This window comes from Carcharhinus amblyrhynchos, chromosome 11 (assembly GCF_965287045.1).
Source record: "Carcharhinus amblyrhynchos chromosome 11, sCarAmb.v2.hapA, whole genome shotgun sequence".
NCBI classification, from domain to species: Eukaryota; Metazoa; Chordata; class Chondrichthyes; order Carcharhiniformes; family Carcharhinidae; genus Carcharhinus; species Carcharhinus amblyrhynchos.
This window is the reverse complement of record NC_137334.1, coordinates 93202808-93223001: the sequence shown is the minus strand read 5'-3', so window position 1 is coordinate 93223001 and position 20194 is coordinate 93202808. Positions and strand designations below refer to the sequence as shown.

Below are 20194 nucleotides of genomic sequence, written 5' to 3'. Positions count from 1 at the left end.
GTTACAAACATAAACAGAACAACCACAATAAAGTATAATCCTTAACCAATATTGTTATAAAGCAATGCTTGATTCCCCCTCGGAGAACTAACACTAACCAGTCAAAGAGGAATCCCTCGTCTCAGAATCTGTTAGTCAGGGTGAAGCGTATAATTTGCTGTTCAGCAACTTTTATCGATTAAATCAAGATAGCTCCCTGGATCTCTCTAAAGTCAACAAGTAATAATTTATCTATCTAACCAGCAGTGAACAAGTTAAATAAACCATTAACAAACCAAATATTACACAATTCTAATGAAATGCTGATCAGGTAAATCCAATTCCCACTTATTAACAGAAAATAGAATTTTTGTCACTCTCTAAATTATAACAGGTTTTTTGGCCTTCCGGAATATTCTGGGTTTCTCCGTTCCCTTTTTCTTTTTTATTACCTTTGCTATCTAGGTTAGGGTTTGAGCTAAGAGCTAGTGCGCTGTGGAAGGCACCAATTCATCTCTGCCTTTTGTCCCACTGTCCTCTTCTTTTATACCTGTGATGACATATCAATATTTTCCACAATAGGATTGATTCTGGGTTGCCAAAACCATCAGATTTAAAGTTAATAGGTCCTTTGTATCTAAGTGCCTAATTCCAACTGATTGGCTGAATTCAAAAATTTCAAAAGCCTGTTACATTAGTAACACTGCTGCTTGGCCTTTCGATATAAATGTTTCAGTTTGGGCTCTCTGTGTACTTGCATTTTTCTTAACTTTCTGAGCGCGGAAATAGCGCCACCTTTTAAAGGGACTGTGTAATGCTTTTCCCCCTTGCATTTTACACACACCAATTTACAACTATTCTACTCAGCTTTGCAACAATGCATATCAGATGCTCCAATCAAAATCGATATCAAATAACCAAAACCCTTCAAGCAGATTTATCACGGCACAGGCTAAAGCTCACATGATGCCGGAATCCAGTTCCCTGGGTTGAATGTTGATTTCAAATGATCTTGAAAACTCAGAGCAGTTTGTGGTCATATCAGCTCCCAAAAATACCAAAGTACAGATGCTTTATTACAGCGTGGCAACAAGCCTTTCTTTAACAGCTAACTGGTAACATTTTCAAACAGAGAGAGAAAGAGGTTTCTTTTCCAGCTTCCTTCTAAAATGGTCTAACACTGCGGCCGGAATGAAACTGAAAAGAATCCCTGTCACCTGACCACTTTCTCCTCCCAACAACGACATCACCGAAAGCTGTCAGCATGAATTAAAATAAAACCCTCTCTGTTAGGGACACTAACTTCACACTTACGGTCCCCGGAAGGGTGGGGGGTTTTAGTTACGCATGTTCGGTACAGGCTTGGAGGGCTGAAGGGCCTGTTCCTGTGCTGTAATTTTCTCTGTTCTTTCTTTGTTATCAACTTTCCTCAACCAACATCACAAAAATCAGCTGACCTGGTCACTCAGCAGAGATAATTCCACACCGGTATCCATTATCGGATATTTACAGAGGGTTAACGAAGCCTGGATGATTATATACAGAAGCCACTTTCTCGTGCAGATACTCACGTGCCAGGGTCACCGTGCAGGAGCTGTTGGCCGTGCCCAGGGGGTTGGTAGCTGAACACTCGTAGATGCCAACGTCTTTCTTCGAGGTTTTCATTATGGTCACCAGCTGTCGGCCATCGGGGCAGGAGACAATTTTAACCCGCTCATCGGACACAAGAGATCTCTGGTCTGGATAGAGAAAAACAGGCCAATAGCGGTTACAGCAGAGGGAGAGAGAGAGAGAGAGAGAGAGACAGAGAGAGAGAGAGAGAGAGAGAGAGAGAAAGAGACAGAGAGAGAGAAAGAGACAGAGAGAGAGAGAGAGACAGAGAGAGAGAGAGAGACAGAGAGAGAGAGAGACAGAGAGAGAGAGAGACAGAGAGAGAGAGAGAGAGACAGAGAGAGAGAGAGAGACAGAGAGAGAGAGAGAGACAGAGAGAGAGAGAGACAGAGAGAGAGAGAGAGAGAGAGAGAGACAGAGAGAGAGAGAGACAGAGAGAGAGAGAGACAGAGAGAGAGAGAGAGAGAGAGACAGAGAGAGAGACAGAGAGAGAGACAGAGAGAGAGAAAGAGACAGAGAAAGACAGAGACAGAGAGAGAGACAGAGAGAGAGAGAGAGACAGAGAGAGAGAGAGAGAGACAGACAGAGAGAAAGAGAGAGACAGAGAGAGAGACAGAGAGAGGCAGAGAGAGAGAGAGAGAGACAGAAAGAGAGAGAGACAGAGAGGGAGAGAGACAGAGAGAGAGAGAGACAGAGAGAGAGGGACAGAGAGGGAGAGACAGAGAGGGAGAGAGAGAGAGAGAGTGCGACAGACAGTGAGAGAGAGGTAGAGAGTGAGAGAGGGCGAAGGAGAGTGTGAGGAAGAGAGAGGGGAAAAGAGAGAAAGAGAGAGAGTGAGAAACAGAGAGAGAGAGAGCAAGAGTGAAAGCGAGGGCAAGAGAGACAAAAACAGAATGAGCGAGAAAGAGGTAGAGGGCGAGAGAGAGTGAGGGAGAGAGGGAGAAAGCGAGAGAGAGAGACAGACAGAGAGAGATAAGGAGAGAGAACGAGAGTGAGAGACAAAGAGAGTGAGAGAGTGACAGAGAAAGAAACAGTAACAGGGAGAGTGAGAGACAGAGAGAGAGAGAGACAAGAGAGAGAAGAGTGACTGTGAGAGAGAAAGAGCGTGGAGAGTGAGAGAATGAGCAAGAAAACGGGAGAGAGAGCAAGAGGGTGAGATCATGGGGGAGATAGATACCGAAATAGAGTGAGAGGGAGGGAGAGAGCGTGGAAGAGACAGAGAAAAATATAGAGGGTGAGCGAGACAGTGAGGGAAAGCAAGACAGTGTGAGGATACTGTACCTTTAAGTAATGTATTTCAATCATGTTTCCCTGCAGGTTTTGCAAGCAGTTCCAAGCACTGTATCGGTGCCATGCTGTCTGTAATCCGTGTCCCCTAGTTTTTAGTGAAGCAATATGAAGGAGATTATGTTGATTTTAATCTGGACTAGTGCAGTGCCCTGGGGTTTTATGGTCCTTTGGAGATTGCTGAGTGGGGCTTGGTTAGAGATTGACTGAAGGTTTATGTCATGTGGTTAGGAGCAGCTGTGCTTCAGAGAAAACTCCAGCTTTGGTTTCATTTTCTCCGAGGCTGTTTGGAACTGAGACAGAGAGCAGCGTCTCTCATTTTCCCCTCTGTGGAGTTGGAACTTCTGTTACTGTTAGAGGCTGGTGGACGCGAGCAGTGTCTCTGTCCCTCTCTCTCCCCAGAGGAGTGTTGAATGTTCCGGGACAGGGAACTTGAAAAGGAACAATTTACAGCAAGTGTACAAAAGCTGCAAAATCCAGCATCACATGAGTATACTTGCTTTTGTGCCAAGTCTGAAAAGGGATGTGTGCATGTGGGATGGTCTTTGACTTGGAACAACAGAGATAGCTAGCTGTTAAAGTTGATACTGCATCACATTTAATTCTTATAATTGGTAAAAATTATGCTAATTCTTTTTGTTATATTCTAACTGTGTTCATAAATAAACTTTGTTTGGTAAATGCTTCCTAGTGGGTCATTTAAATCACAGCTGGAGTGAAAACCTTATGCTCACTCGTGTAAAATTCCAAAGTAAAAATTAGAGCCTTGTCTAGTTTCAAAACACAGCTCGGAGTTTCTGACCCGGATCTTAACAAAAGAGAGAGAGAAAGAGCGAGAGACAGGGAGAGACAGGGAGAGAGTGAGAGAGAGAGGGGAGAGAGAGAGAGGGAGAGAGATGGAGAGAGAGGAGGGAGACAAAGAGAGAAACAGAGAGAGAGATAGAGAGAGAATGAGAGAGAGGGGGAGAGAGAGAGAGAGAGCAAGATTGATTTTACCGATTTTATTATTGCCGCATGTATTAACACACAGTGAACAGTATTGTTTCTTGCGCGCTATACAGACAAAGCATACCATTCATAGAAAAGGAAATGAGAGGGTGCAGAATGTAGTGTTACAGTCATAGCTAGGGTGCAGAGAAAGATCAACTTAATGCAAGGAAGGTCCATTCGAAAGTCTGACAGTAGCAGGGAAGAAGCTGTTCTTGAGTCGGTCGGTACGTAACCTCATACTTTTGTATCTTTTTCCCGACGGAAGAAGGTGGAAGAGAGAATGTCCGGGGTGTGTGGTGTTCTTAATTATGCTGGCTGCTTTGCCGAGGCAGTGGGAAGTGTAGACAGAGTCAATGGATGAGAGGTTGACTTGCGTGATGGATTGGGCTACATTCACGACCTTTTGTAGTTCCTTGTGGTCTTGGGCTGAGCAGGAGCCCAGACCGAGCTGTGATACAACCAGAAAGGATGCTTTCTATGGGGCATCTGTAAAAGTTGGTGAGAGTCGTAGCTGTCATGTCAAATTTCCTTAGTCTTCTGAGAAAGTAGAGGCGTTGGTGGGGCTTTCTTAACTATAGTGTCGGCATGGGGGGGACCAGGACAGGTTGTTGGTGATCTGAACACCTAAAAACATGAAGCTCCCGACCCTTTCTATTCCATCCTCGTTGATGTAGACAGGGGCATGTTCTCCTTTACACTTCCTGAAGTCGATGACAATCTCCTTCATTTTGTTGACATTGAGGGAGAGATTATTGTTGTCGCACCAGTTCACCAGATTCTCCATCTCATCCCTATATGCTGTGTTGTCACTGAGATGAGCGAGAGAGAGAGAATGAGAGAGAGGGAGAGAGAATGAGAGAGAGGGAGAGAGAATGAGAGAGAGGAGAGAGAGCAAGAAAGAGAGAGACAAAGAGAGCGGCAAAGAGTGAGAGAGAGAGACAGACAGAGAGAGAACAAGAGATAAGGAGAACACAAGGGAGAGAAAGTGATAGAGAGAGGGAGAGCGAACAATAGAGAGAATGAGAAAGAGGGAGAGCGCGAGAGAGAGAGTGAGAGACTTTTTCATTTGCTGTGATTTATTATTGTCACATGTATTAACATAGAGTGAACAGTATTGTTTCTTGTGCACTATCCAGACAAAGCATACTGTTCATAGAGAAGGGAACAAGAAAGTGTAAAGTGCAGTGCTACAGTCATAGCTAGGGTGTAGAGAAAGATCAACTTAATGCGAGACAGGTCCTGTAGGTCCAGATAGAGTGAGACAAGGACAGAGAGAAAGGGGGAGACCGAGGGGGAGAGAAAGGGGGAGAGACAGAGGGAGAGAGAAAGAGGGAGAGAGAAAGAGGGAGAGGGAGAGATCACCGTGACAGTGAATGGGTCAAGAAACTGACCTTTGAACCAGGATACAGTGGGTGTTGGGCTTCCAGCCGCTAAGCTGCAGAGAGTCAATGGGTCACCTTCCAGCAGCATCTGGTCTTTCAGTTTAACATGGAAGACAGGTGGGAAATCTGTGAACAATAAAAACCTCGTCAAACTAAACGGACACTCGGGCTGAATGAGCGAAGACAGAATCGACACAGACACTGACGGGATGGCAAACTCTCCGGGTCCTGTCTGAACTCTCCAAGGAAGAAACATTCATCCCTGGGACAAAATCCATCCGGGACACAGGACAGGGAATTGGACAGATTGGTTTCCAATCAATTTCCTTCCACAATTCCCTTTATTACTCAGAAACAAAGGCTTGGGTCAGGTGTTTAGTGATCCAGTAATGGAACCAATCGGCAGACAGACAACTGGAGTCTCTAACCAACTGTAACGGCATCGAAAAATACCAACCCAAAGCCACACACAGGGAGCACTGGGAATAAAATTAGACCTCCCAGGGCAGGTACAGCATGGGGTTAGACACAGAGTAAAGCTCCCTCTACACTGTCCCCCCATCAAACACTCCCAGGACAGGTACAGCACGGGGTTAGATACAGAGTAAAGCTCCCTCTACACTGTCCCCCCATCAAACACTCCCAGGACAGGTACAGCACAGGGTTAGATACAGAATAAAGCTCCCTCTACACTGTCCCCCCATCAAACACTCCCAGGACAGGTACAGCACGGGGTTAGATACAGAGTAAAGCTCCCTCTACACTGTCCCCCCATCAAACACTCCCAGGACAGGTACAGCACAGGGTTAGATACAGAGTAAAGCTCCCTCTACACTGTCCCCCCATCAAACACTCCCAGGACAGGTACAGCACAGGGTTAGATACAGAATAAAGCTCCCTCTACACTGTCCCCCATCAAACACTCCCAGGACAGGTACAGCACGGGGTTAGACACAGAGTAAAGCTCCCTCTACACTGTCCCCCCATCAAACACTCCCAGGACAGGTACAGCACGGAGTTAGATACAGAGTAAAGCTCCCTCTACACTGTCCCCCATCAAACACTCCCAGGACAGGTACAGCACGGAGTAAGATACAGAGTAAAGCTCCCTCTACACTGTCCCCCATCAAACACTCCCAGGACAGGTACAGCACAGGGTTAGATACAGAGTAAAGCTTCCTCTACACTGTCCCCATCAAACACTCCCAGGACAGGTACAGCACGGGGTTAGACACAGAGTAAAGCTCCCTCTACACTGTCCCCCCATCAAACACTCCCAGGACAGGTACAGCACAGAGTTAGATACAGAGTAAAGCTCCCTCTACACTGTCCCCATCAAACACTCCCAGGACAGGTACAGCACGGGGTTAGATACAGAGTAAAGCTCCCTCTCCAGTACCTGATGCACTTCTCTGATAGAGCATTGTGCTGTCTTCAGTGGAAACAGCCAGTGAGATATTGGGTTGTGATATTGCTTTGTCTCTCCTCATTCGTGAGAATCCCCATCGATCCCACCGCGATCGGCGCTCTCCAGCTGCTGATGCTGCAAATCATTTCAAACAAGGCACTGAATGGAACGTCAGATTAAAGCGTACCCGCCCAACTCTGCCGCCAAGAAGCTGACATGCCGGTGAGAATATATCACTATATAACACAGTGGTTAGCTCTGATGCCTCACAGTGCCAGGGATCCGGGTTCGATCTCTGGCTTGGGTCATGTCTGTGTGGGTTTCGTCCGGATGCTCCGGTTTCCCCCCACAGGGCAAAGATGTGCGGGTTAGGTTGATTGGCTGTGGTAGAATGACCAGGGTTACAGGGATAAGGTGGGATTGGATGCTGTTTTGGCCAGTTGGTGCAAACCCGATGGGCTGAATGGCCTCCTTCTGCATGAGGTGCCGGCATTGGACTGGGGTAAACACAGTAAGGAGTCTCACTACAGCAGGTTAGAGTCCAACAGGTTTATTTGATAGTAAACCCACAAGCTTTCGGAAACGCAGTTCCTTCGTTAGTTGTGTGGAAGGTTCTGATCAGAGAAGGGGATATAAAGACACACACAGTTTACAGAATACTGATTGGAATGTGAGTCTTTACAGCTAACCTGCTATTCAAGTCTTAAAGGTGCAAACAACATGAGTGGAGATGGCATTAAAGAGATGTGTATTGTCTCCAGACATCTGTTTAATGCCATCTCCACTCACATTGTCTGCACACTTCTTACTGTGTTCACTCCTTCTGCACTGCAGGGATCCTAAGTGAGAAGGTCCACCTTGGAGGCAGGTGCTTGATCCGCTGGCACTTTAGCCCACCCCCTGCGCTGTATTGGATGTCACAGACCATAGCGCCTCCTGCAGCAACAACAATGCCGAGACGTGTGAGGGGAAAGGAGGATGGGTGACTGTCCAGGGGGTGGGTGCTGATGAGCGTCTTAGCAAAAGAGAGAGAGAGAGAGCAGTGGAGCGAATTCCAGAGGTCAGGGCTACCTCAGGATTGGCAGCAGGGTGGCACGGTGGTTAGCACGGCTGCCTCACAGCTCCAGGGACCCGGGTTCAATTCCTGGCTTGGGGCTCTGTGCAGGGTCTGCACGTTCTCCCCGGGTCTGCGTGGGTTTGCTCCCGGTGCTCCGGTTTTCTCCCATAATCCAAAGATGTGCAGGTTAGATGGATTGGCCATGATGAAATGCCCCTTAGTGTCAAGGTGACTAGCTGGGGTAAATGCATAGGGTTACGGGGATGGAGTGGAAGTGTGTTCGGTGCAGACTCAATGGGTAAGCGGCTTCCTTCTGCTCTGTATGATTCTGTGATAGCTCAGGGTATGGGTACCTCAGAGACAGTGTATGTTCTATAACAAGGGACCATTTCAATGGGTTTCCTTCGAAACCTCTAATGATGCTACAATATGTTCCCAACACTTGTTCAGACCATCAGGAAGTACTGGACAGGCTGGAGCTCTGCGCTCTCGAAAGATAAGGGCTGACAAGTCTTGGAAATTATGAAGGATTTGGAAAGGGCAATGACAGAGAAGATATTTATCCACGTGGAGGAGATCAGAACCAAGGGTCCTGAATTTAAGGTGCTGATGGTGGGTGTGTTTACACAGGAAATCCATGTTGCTGTGGCAACACACACTTTTCCACATGCATGTTATCCTGTGGGGTGATGGATAGGAATGACCGAGGTCCCAATTTGCACTGCATCAGGATGGAGCAGGAGTCTCGGCCGCTCTATCTCCCTGTCGTTGTTGGCGTGTCTGGAGGGGATTCGCAGGTTGACACTCACTCTGATTGGTCGCATCATCAACGCACCTCCCTTGGCCATCACATCCGGGGTGGGATTTGAACCCACGGTCTCAGAGCGGGAATCTCACCCACAGAGCCCCACGTACAAGACAACCGCTAACAAACCCAACTGGGAATTCAGGAGACACTCCTTTATTCAGAGCGGGGACAGAGTGTGGAACTCACTCCCACGGGGGAATACTCGAGATACACGTAGGGGCAAATACAGGAGGGAGAGGGGATTGGGGGGGGTATGTTGAGGTGGGGGGGGGGAGAGGAAGAGGTTTGGGAGGAGGCTGGTGTGGAGTATTAACACCAGCATGGAGCACAGGGCCGAATGGCCTGTTCCTGTGCTGTACGGGAGCAGGATGATGAGGTAAGGAGCTCCCCCCCCCCCGCCTACCTTTCTCTGGCTTGGAGGACACACTCGTCTCCGAATGCAGCGACTCTGAGGAGGGCGTGGAGCGGGCCTGCGTCGCCAGCTGGTTCTGGGGGATCCCCACTTTCCTCAGCGAGCCTGCCTCCGAGGTGGACCTCCTCAGCAGGGACAGGAAGGGGCCTCGCTTGCCCTCCTTCGCCTCTTGCAGGACGGGTGTCCCGGGCTCCGAGGGGGCCCCTCCATCCTCTCCTCCGAGTGGCTGCGGCCGAAGCGCAGGGAGATCCCCGAGATGGTCGACTCGATCCTCCTCCGCACCGCCAGGGCCGGCGACTCTTTGTGCTCCTTCCCGGGGGGCTCAGGGTCGGTGAGGGGGGGGCGGGCTCCTCCCTCCCAGCCTCGGCCTCCGGCCTCTCCTCCGCCTTCCTGTCCTTGGCGCTGTTCCTCCCGAAAGACCAGGAGAGTTTGCGGCCGGCGCCCGCCTGGTCTTCCCGCAGTCTCTCCTCCTTCCGTTCACTCGCTGGCGCCCCCTTGAACCTCAGGGACAGCTTCCTGACAAAGCTGGAGTCCTTCGCGGCTTCCGGAATGTTCTGCTCAGACCTGGACCTGGACTTGTCCTCCTCGTAGCCTGGGAAGAGCTCTTGCCCCTTTCATGACCTGTAAGGGTGCCCCCGTTGCCCCTGGCCGATACACGTTCTCCCCCTTCTGGGGCACTTGGCCTAACTTCTCCTCTGACTTGGGCCTCATGAGGTGTTTGAGGCTCCGGGTTAGCGACGACTGTTTGGCTTTTTTAAACTTTGCCTCAAACACCTCCTCGGATTCGATATTCTCGATATTCAGGGACTGACCCACGCTGGACGACTTCACTCTCATCTCGGGGACGCTCGGGTGGGTCGGGTCGGCCTCGGTCTCTTCCGGTTCCCCCGGGGGGGCTCCCCCGGCCTGGGGGGCTACAGGGCCCACGTCAGGGGATATGGGGCCGTCCCTGGTTGCCGCGAACACGGCAGGGTGCTGCACGGTCACTGGGGCTGGGGCACTGGTCAGATAAACCGCGGCCAAATCCCCCTCGGCTTCACCCTGCTGAGGTAGCCCCGCGTCCTTCCCCGCCGCTCGCTCTGCTGGCACGTCGGGGGCCTCTGGTGCTGACGGGACGCCCACCTCCGGGGCTGGAGACGCCTTCCTGGCGGCTGGGCCCAGCGCCGGAAGGGGTTTGACCTTCCGGCTGGGTGGGACAGGGGCTTGGAGCTTCCCCCCCGTGGTGGCGGTGGTGGTGGTCTCGGGTCTCTTCTGGTCGGGGGGGGACGTCGCTGTGATTGGTGAAGGAGCCAAGTGGTCAGCCAGTGACTGGTCAGCAGGGCTGGGAGGCGGAGCCGCAGGGTCAGCTGACAGGTTGCTATGGGTGATGACAGCAGTCTTGCCAATCATGATCTTCCTGTAAGGGCCTTCTGGCCCCGCCCTCTGATCCTCCGCCTTCCGCTGCTCAGCCGGGGCCACGATTTTGATCTCTGGGGTGGCCGGCCGCTGGGGGACCTCTTTGGGGGCCGCTGCCCTGACTGGCGTCGGGGGCCTGGAGCCATCACACTTGGAGGGGGTCCGTCAAGGCGGAGAGGGAGGGAGATTCCTTCAGCGGGAAGAGGGATGGTTCCGGGCTCCCTCGGGAATCCGGCTGGGGGAGCGGGATTTCCAGGGGGGCTCCGAGGCGACGGTGGAGGACGGCCGGCTCCCCCTGGGAGAACGACGCGCTCTTCCTCAGCGCCCGCCCCTCGGACGGCTCCTCACTGGGGGCGCTCTCACTGGAGGAAGCCCTGGCCAACCTGGCTGCAAACAAGAGACGCAAGATGTTAGGAGTAGGCCATTCAGCCCCTCGGGCAGGGCTGTCCCACCATTGACTGAAGGTGGTGGCTGCTCCGAGTGTGGTCTGAACCCCGTTTTCCTCACTGTGTGCCCCCTCGCACCCCCCCCCGTGGCCCCCCGCCCCCCCACCCTGCCCACCCCCCCACTCCCCCCCCACCCCACCCCCCCCGCCCCCGCCCCCCCACCCCACCCCCCGCCCCCCCACCCCCACCCCACCCCACCCCCCGCCCCCCCACCCCACCCCACCCCACCCCACCCCACCCCACCCCCCGCCCCCCCACCCCACCCCACCCCACCCCCCCCCCCAACCCCCCCCACCCCCCCCGCCCCCGCCCCCCCCACCCCACCCCACCGCCCCCCCCCCCCTCCTGGAGGAAACATCCTCCCAGCCTCCGCCCCGCCAGGTCCCCCTCAGGATCTGAGATGGTCAATCTTCTCACCTCCCACGGGTAAAAACAAATGTACAGAGTACACCAGAGACCTGAGGCCCTGTACAACTAAGAGCCCCAATGAAGGGACCTCATTAAGAACCCCGGACATTCTCTCTTCCACCTTCTTCCATCGGGAAAATCTCTGAGGTCCCGTACCGACCAACACAAGACAGCTCCTTCCCTGCTGCTGTCAGACTTTTGAATGGACCTGCCTCGCATTAAGTTGATCTTTCTCTACACCCTCGCTGTGACTGTAACACTACATTCTGCACCCTCTCCTTTCCTTCTCTATGAACGGTATGTTTTGTCCGTATAGCGCGCAAGAAACAATACTTTTCATTGTATGTTAATACGTGTGACAATAACAAATCAAATCAAATCAAACCTATTTTTATATTCCATTCCCCCGTAATAAACACAAACATTCCATTTGCCTTCCTAATTACTTGCTGTATCTGCACACTAACTTTTCCTAATTTATGTACCGGGGCACCCAGATCCCTCTGTCACCCACAGTTCTGTAATCTCTCTCCATTTCAGTGACATATTCTTTTTCTATTCTTCCGGCCAACCTGGACAAGTTCACATTTTCCCACATTATAATCTGTCTGCCAAGGTTTTGCCCTCTCACTGAACCACTCTCCCTGTCTTTCTCTCTCTCTCTCTTTCTCTCACTCGCTTTCTCACTCTCTCGCTTTCTCTGTCTCTCTTTCCCTCTCTCTCTCTCTCTCCCTTTCCCTCTCTCTCTATCCCTCTCCTTCTCTCTCTCTTGCTTTCTGTCTGTCTCTCTCTTTTCCTCTCTCTTTTTCCCTCTCTTTCTTTCCATCTCTTTTCCTCTCTCTCTCTCCCTCTCTCTCTCTCTCTTCTCTTTCTCTGTCTCTCCCTCTCTCTGTCTCTACCTCCCTGTCTCTCCCTCCCTGTCTCTCCCTCCCTGTCTTTCCCTCTCTGTCTCTCCCTGTCTCTGTCTCTCCCTCTCTGTCTCTCCCTCTCTCTGTCTCTCCCTCTCTCTGTCTCTCCCTCTCTGTCTCTCCCTCTCTCTGTCTCTCCCTCTCTCTGTCTCTCCCTCTCTCTGTCTCTCCCTCTCTCTGTCTCTCCCTCTCTGTCTCTCCCTCTCTGTCTCCCTCTCTCTGTCTCTCCCTCCCTGTCTCTCTCTCTGTCTCTCTCCCTCTCTGTCTCTCTCTCTGTCTCTCTCTCTCTCTCTCTCTCTCTGTCTCTCTCTCTCTCTCTCTCTCTCTGTCTCTCTCCCTGTCTCTCCCTCTCTGTCTCTCCCTCTCTGTCTCCCTCTCTGTCTCTCTCTCTGTCTCTCTCTCTGTCTCTCTCTCTGTCTCTCTATCTCTGTAGAATCTTTGTGTTCTCCTCACAGCTTTGTTTCCGGCCTACCTGGGCGGCCATTTTCTCTGGCCTGGGAGGTCGGAGGGCATGTCTCTCCAGGGATGAGGAACGCTGCTTGGGGTCATCGGGAATTCCCAGGTGCTCCAGGAGGGGCCCCCTCAGGCCACTCATCTTGCTGTCCACGGAGCCTCCTCGGAGGAGCCGCTGCCTCATCAGCTCGAGTTTGAGTGCGTAATCCTCCTGGCAGGGCCCGGCCTTCCGCCGCTGGACCGCCAGGTCGTCCAGCCGGCCTGGGCTGGGGCTGCGCCTGGGCAGCTCCATCGACATCGACTTCTTCAGCCTCCCCGGCACCTCCGCTGCCTTCTCGCCCTGCTCCTTGCCCGCCTCGTCGCCCCCGTCCTGGGCACCCAGCAGCGCCAGGGCGGAGTCGGCAGAGCTCCCTCGGCGGAACTCGCCCCTCCTGGAGGCCGCCTCGGCCCTCAGTGAGTCCGGCGAGTCGATGCTCACTCCTTTCCTCAGGCCTCGCTTGGGGGCGCCGGGTTTCCTCGCGATCTCCGAACCCTCGTCTGAGGAGGAGTCCGCAGGCTCCGCGTCCGTCGACCTCTTCCTCGATATCTTCACCCGCGCTCTGCTCGAACCCTCGGCCTTGGCCTCCCCGTTCTCCCTCCTCTTGGCCTGCTCCAGCTCCTCCTTGCTCTTCCTGGGCGAGGGGCTGGGAGCCGGCAGGGGGGCCCTGCGCTCGGCCTCGGAGCTGGCGGCCTCCTCGCCGGGCGCGGCGCCCACTCCGTTGAGTGTCCCCGCCTCCCCCTCCTCACCACGGAGCGCTGGGAGAGACTGCCTGCCCGACAGGAGCTCCGGCTGCAGGGGCATCGGGATGAAGGGGAACTCATCGATGTCATCGGAGTCGGAGGAGGAGGACAGGACGGAGGAAAGCCGCTGTTCCTTCAGGTGTTTGGGGATTCCGATGTTCACGTGACCAGACGTATCCTCCAGGAGTTCAGGGATGGACCTGATCACCATCGAGGATTTGTAGTTGATGAGGGAACGCTGGGAAAAGAAATCAAACAGAAACGCAACGTCAGCAATGACTCCAGGCCCGGGGGAACGTGGACAATGGGAATGTCCCAGATCCTGTACGGAGGAAATGTCAGGGGTAGGTTTTTCACTCAGAGGGTGGTGAGTGAGTGGAATCGGCTGCTGTCGGTGGTGGAGGCAAACTCAGTGGGGTCTTTTAGGAGACTTCTGGATGAGTACATGGGATTTAATGGGATTGAGGGTTATAGATAGACATAAGAACATAAGAAATAGGAGCAGGAGTAGGCCATCTAGCCCTTCGAGCCTGCCCCGCCATTCAATATAATCATGGCTGATCTGTCGTGGCTCAGTTCCACTTTCCCGCCCTCTCCCCATAACCCTTAATCCCCTCTCTTATCAAAAACCCATCAACCCGCTTCTTAAAAATATTTAGCGAGGCAGCCTCCACCACTTCAACGGGCAGAGAATTCCAGAGATTCACCACCCTTTGAGTGAAGAAGTTCCTCCTCAACTCCGTTCTAAACCGCCTCCCCTTTATCTTGAGGCTGTGCCCCCTAGTCCTACTGTCTTTTTTGAGCGGGAAGAGTCTCTCCACCTCTATCCTATCCATCCCATTCATCATCTTATACCTGGCAGGTAGGGATATCATCGGCGCAACTTGTGGGCCGAAGGGCCTGTTTGTGCTGTAGTTTTTCTATGTTCTATCCTGTGGAATTATCCCACACACCAGCGGAATTTTATCACCTCATCCGTCCAAGGCTTGTAAGATGCCCCCCAGCCCCCCCCCCGCAACATCCCCCCCACCCCCCACCTCCACCCCAAGGCCGTTCCGCAAACCTCTGGGGGGGGTGGGCAGGGCAGGGCAGCAAAATTCCAGCCACCACGCTCAAATCTCATCCCCAATCAGATTCCCGCTCAAACATTCATCCAATGCCTTCAATCCTCCTCGCACTGTGAGCAACAGGAGGAGGCCATTCAGCCCCTTGGCCCTCTACACAGGACAATTAGCGGGGCGACTAGAGATGGGAAACAAATTGCTTCAGTGTTAGTGAGTCGTCAAATTGTCCCTGAATTGGACCTCCCTTAATCTGGCGCGCGTATATTTCCCTAAATTTGCATCCCCTTTAATGTGGAATTCCACGAGAGGTAGACAAAAATGTCGGGGATCGACGAAAGACTTGAATAAGGCACTCACTGAGTGTTAAAATGGGCAGCACAGGCGTGTCGGGCCAAAGGGCCTGTTTCCTGTGCTGTTCTTTGTTTACACATGTTTATACGTTTGATATCAGCGTCTTCACCTGAGTGAGTTTCAGTAAGAAATCTCTTTATTTGTTCACCAAGCTTCTCACTGTTAAGTTTATGAACCGAATTGGCAATGTCCCCTCCGTTTTAAATTCAAACTCCCTTACAGGAGAGGAAGCTGATCCACTCTTGTCGACCTGGTCATGGACAAACCAATGAAATTTTAAAAAGGTTGTACGAGAATTCCCGCCCCGAAATCCCACATCCCTGGGAACATTCCAGGAAATCCCTCTGCGTCCTCTCCAAGGCTTTGACGTCCTTCTGTGAGTGTGGAACTCAGAACCGAACACAATCCTCCAATTGTATTTTCACAGTGGAACCGTCTCGCTATTACTATTGAGGGCACAGATAAAGGGGGGACGGTTTAGAACGGAGTTGAGGAGGAACTTCTTCACTCAAAGGGTGGTGAATCTCTGGAATTCTCTGCCCGTTGAAGTGGTGGAGGCTGCCTCGCTAAATATTTTTAAGACGCGGGTTGATGGGTTTTTGATAAGAGAGGGGATTAAGGGTTATGGGGAGAGGGCGGGAAAGTGGAACTGAGACACGACAGATCAGCCATGATCTTATTGATTGGCGGGGCAGGCTCGAAGGGCTAGATGGCCGACTCCTGCTCCTATTTCTTGTGTTCTTGTGTATTACACTTCTACTAAAACCACCCGTACTTTCAACAATCAATTCTCTCGACTCCTCCCTGGGCTGTTTGTGGGGGTGATGATGTTGCAGACAGTGCGAAGCTGTGTACTAACCTGCCATTTTCTCCGGGACACGAGGATCTTCAGCTGGTCAGTGTTGACGATCTTCCCCTTCACCGTGAAGATACTCTGGAAAAGAGGAAACCGGGAATGAGTAAAATCGCCTTCTCCCATCGGGAAAAAGATACAAAAGTCTGAGGTCACGTACCAACCGACTCAAGAGCAGATTCTTCCCTGCTGCTGTCAGACCTACCTCGCACTAAGTTGATCTTTACCCATCATAGAATTCCTACAGTACCGAAGGAGGCCATTCGGCCCATTGAGTCTGCACCAGCCCAGGCTCTATTCCTGCAGCCCCGCACATTTACCCTACTAATCATCCCCCTGACGCTAGGCTTAATTTAGCACGGCCAATCCACCTAACCCGCACATCTTTGGACTGAGAGAGGAAACCGGAGCACCCGGAGGAAACCCACGCAGACACGGGGAGAATGTGCAAACTCCACACAGTCACCCGAGGCTGGAATTGAACCCGGATCCCTGGCGTTGTGAGGCAGCAGTGCTCACCACTGTTCCACCACGCTGCCCCCATATCCTAGCTTTGACTGCAACACTACATTCTGTACTCTCTCTTTTCCTTCTCAATGAACAGTATGCTTTGTCTATATAGCACACAAGAAACAACACTTTTCACTGCATATTAATTCATGTAATGTGGAAAACTCACCGAAAACCAGGGGTGCTGCAGACATGCCTCAGTGTCAGGACGCCTGGAAACAAGCAGAGGAAAGTGTCAGCTAGCACCCACACATACACACCCACACACACACACCCAGACACACACCCAGACACACACACACCCACACACACACCCACACACACACCCACACACACATCTACACACACCCACACACACACACACACACACACACCCACACACACCTACACACACCCACACACACACACCCACACACCTACACACACACCTACACACACACCCACACACACACACACCCACACACAAACACCTACACACACACCCACACACACACACCTACACACACACCCACACACACACCTACACACACCCACACACACACACACCTACACACACCCACACACACACCTACACACACACCCACACACACACACCCCCACACACACACACCTATACACACACCCATACACATTTACACACACACCTACACATCTGCACATACACACGCACACCCACCTACACACCCACAAACACACCTACAGACACCTACACACACACCCACACACACACACGCCTACACACACACCCACACACACACCTACACACACCCACACACACACACACCCACACACACAAACACCTATAAACACACCCATACACATTTACACACACACCTACACATCTGCACATACACACGCACACACACCTACACACCCACAAACACACCTACAGACACCTACACCCACACACACCCACACACACACCTACACACACCCACACACACACCCATACACATTTACACACACACCTACACATCTGCACATACACACGCACACACACCTACACACCCACAAACACACCTACAGACACCTACACACACACCCACACATACCTACACACATCTACACACGCACCCGCACATCCACACACCCACACCACATTCAGACAGTATTGGTCTATGTGGGAGCAGGGAGAATGGAACAGGGAATGGGACGGTGGGTGGTCTGGGTGTGGGGAGCTGGGTGAGCAGACCATGTCTCTGTACAGTGGCGAGAGTGGCGATGGGGTGGGGGTGAGGCTGTGGATGGAGCCGGGCGCAGGGGTGGCAGGGGGAGGGGGTGGGTACTCCGTTCCCTGTGTCTGTGCTGTGTGAGATTCCGATCCCCACAGGCTGTCCCTCACTTTCTAGAAAGAACCGTGCAGCCAGAGAGAGCTCGGAATTACACAAACTGACAAATAATCCCTCAACCAACACCACTGAGGCTCTCAGAATACTGGGGCTCATTGCTGCTCGTGGGATCTTACTGTGCGTTAATGGACTGGTTTGGGATTGTTACAGTGCAGGAGGCGGCCATTCGGTCCATCGTGCCTGCTCTGGCTCGCCAAACGAGGTGCTTTACCCCCTGCACACTATTCAAATGGTCAACGAACGCCCTCTTAATGCCTCGATTGAACCTGCCTCCAGCCCACTCCCAGGGACAGCATTCCAGGCCCTCCGCTCGCCGGGTGAGAAGCTTTTCCTCACATCACACTTGCTTACTTTAAATCTGTGCCCTCCGGTCCTTGATCCTTTTAGGAGTGGGAACCGTTTTGCGCGATCTCCTCTCCCCAGCTCCTTCATGGTTTTGAACTGCCCGGGGGTGGAGGTCGCGGAAACGGATACGATAGTGAGTTTTAAGGGGTGTGAATAGGGTGGGAATAGAGGGATACGGAACCTGGAAGGGGAGGGGGGTTTTAGTTTGGTGGGGCAGTATGGTCAGTGCAGTCTTGGAGGGGCCGAAGGGCCTGTTCCTGTGCTGGAATTTTCTTCGATCTTTGTTCACTCTCCGTCGCTGATTCCAACTTCAGATATAAATACTTCGTTGTTTGCGAAGTGTTGTCAGATGTCCTGAGATAAGTAAGTTTTTTTTAATTTATTAAAAATAAGTTAGGCTTACATTAACACCGCAATGAAGTTACTGTGAAATTCCCCTCGTGGCCACACTCCGGCACCTGTTTGGGTCAATGCGCCCCTAACCAGCGCGTCTTTCGGACTGTGGGAGGAAACCCAGGCAGACACGGGGAGAACATGCAGACTCCACCCAGACAGTGACCCAAGCCGGGGATCGAACCCGGGTCCCTGGCGCTGAGAGGCAGCAGCAGCGCGGACCCAGTGTGCCACGGAGAAATCCGCAGTCTTCCTTTATCCGGTTAGCGGGTTTAATTGACGAAAGGTCACTTTCAATCTGAACCCCAATTGATCAACTTTTGGAATTCTTGGGATCTGACCTCACGGCGACAGGGTAATGTTCCTTAATGCTGACAGGGTGCTGATATTTCAGGGCAGCTGTCCACACCAGGGAGATCTGGGGGGTGAGTTTAATATTCCCTGTGTGTGAGGGTAGTGTATGGGGAAGGATCCACTTTCAGTAGCTTTCTCCATAAATGGGAGGCGTCTATAATAAAATCACTGGTTCATGCCAGTCCTCTGTTTGTTGCAGTTATTAATACTCCGACTGGTCCCCTCACCACCCCCCACCACCTCCTTCCCCACCCCCGCCTCCTTCCCCACCCTTCTCCCTCTCGCTCACATCCCCCCTACCCACCCCCCCCCCCCCCCCCCCCCCGGCCCTCTCACATTCTGCCTCACCCGGGTAAGGACACCCCCATTCAAACAGACTGCACCCCAACAGGAGATTGTGGGTCAGGGGTCCGTGCGCAGCTGGGTCGGCGTAAGATAACCGTTGGTCTGGAAATATAGAACAGGAGGAGGCCGTTCAGCCCCTCCAGCCTGTAATAGAGCTATAGAGGTTCACAGCATGGGAACAGGCCCTTCGGCCCAACTTGTCCCTGCCGCCTTTTTTTAAACCCCAAAGCTGGTCCCAATTGTCCGCATTTGGCCCATACCCCTCTATACCCATCTTACCCATGTAGCTGTCTAAACGCTTTTTAAAAGACAAAATTGTACTCGCCTCTATTACTACTTCACCTGGGGCTGCACGGTGGCACAGTGGGTTAGCACTGCTGCCTCACAGCGCCAGGGACCCGGGTTCGATTCTCAGCTTGGGTCACTGTCTGTGTGGAGTCTGCACGTTCTCCCCGTGTCTGCGTGGGTTTCCTCCGGGCGCTCTGGTTTCCTCCCACAGTCTGAAAGACGCGCTGGTTAGGGGTGCACTGACCTGAACAGGTGCCGGAGTGTGGCAACGCGATGAATTTCACAGTAACTTCATTGCAGTGTTAATCCTCCCACAGCCCGGAGGATATGCGGGTCAGGTTGATTGGCCATGCTAAACCGATTCAGGGGGATGAGCAGGGTAAATACATGGGTTACAGGGGTAGGGTGGGATTATTGTCAGTGCAAGCTTGATGGGCCAAATGGCCTCCCTTCTGTGGGATTCTATCCTGAGATTCACAGGGATACTAATGGATTCCTCCATCACCTACAGTGGTGAAAGTAGGAAGCTTCGTGATGGAGACACAAATGTGATCGGAGCTCAGAGATTGCTGATGTTTCAGAGTTCGTCGAAAGAAATGATTTTTTCAGGGAAAACAGAGCAAGATGAGCCAATGGACGATGAGGAGACAATCTTACACAGGATGAGGCTGTTATCTGATTATTATGACGTTCATCAGGAGATCGGGAGGTGATGGATATTGCCAGCTAGGCCAGCATTTATTACCTAATTGCCCCTTGGGAAGGTGGTGTGAGCTGCCTTCTTAAACCGCTGCAGTCCATGTGGAGTAGGTACACCCATCGTGCTGTTAGGAAGTGGAAGGTGCTGCCTAAGGAGTCTTGGTGAGTTGCTGCAGAGCATCTTGTGGACGGTACACCCGGCTGCCACTGTGCATTGAAGGCAGAGGGATTTACCTTGTGGATGAGGTGATCAACTTTGCTGCTTTGTCCTGGATGGTGTTGAGCTTCTTGAGTGTTGTTGGAGCCGCACCCACCCAGG

The 20194-nt window shown here is 52.2% G+C and overlaps 1 protein-coding gene across 1 annotated transcript in view; it reads right to left on the bottom strand.

Annotated features, from left to right (window-relative positions):
* spega (striated muscle enriched protein kinase a) overlaps positions 1-20194 on the bottom strand; it is a 363062-nt gene that overhangs the window by 21825 nt on the left and 321043 nt on the right. Inside the window, 11 exon segments of the mRNA XM_080199291.1 lie at positions 1551-1718; positions 5259-5375; positions 6649-6792; positions 8926-9129; positions 9132-9275; positions 9278-9548; positions 9550-10488; positions 10490-10716; positions 12545-13562; positions 15599-15673; positions 16272-16314. Coding sequence (XP_080055417.1) covers positions 1551-1718; positions 5259-5375; positions 6649-6792; positions 8926-9129; positions 9132-9275; positions 9278-9548; positions 9550-10488; positions 10490-10716; positions 12545-13562; positions 15599-15673; positions 16272-16314 — 3350 coding nt within the window.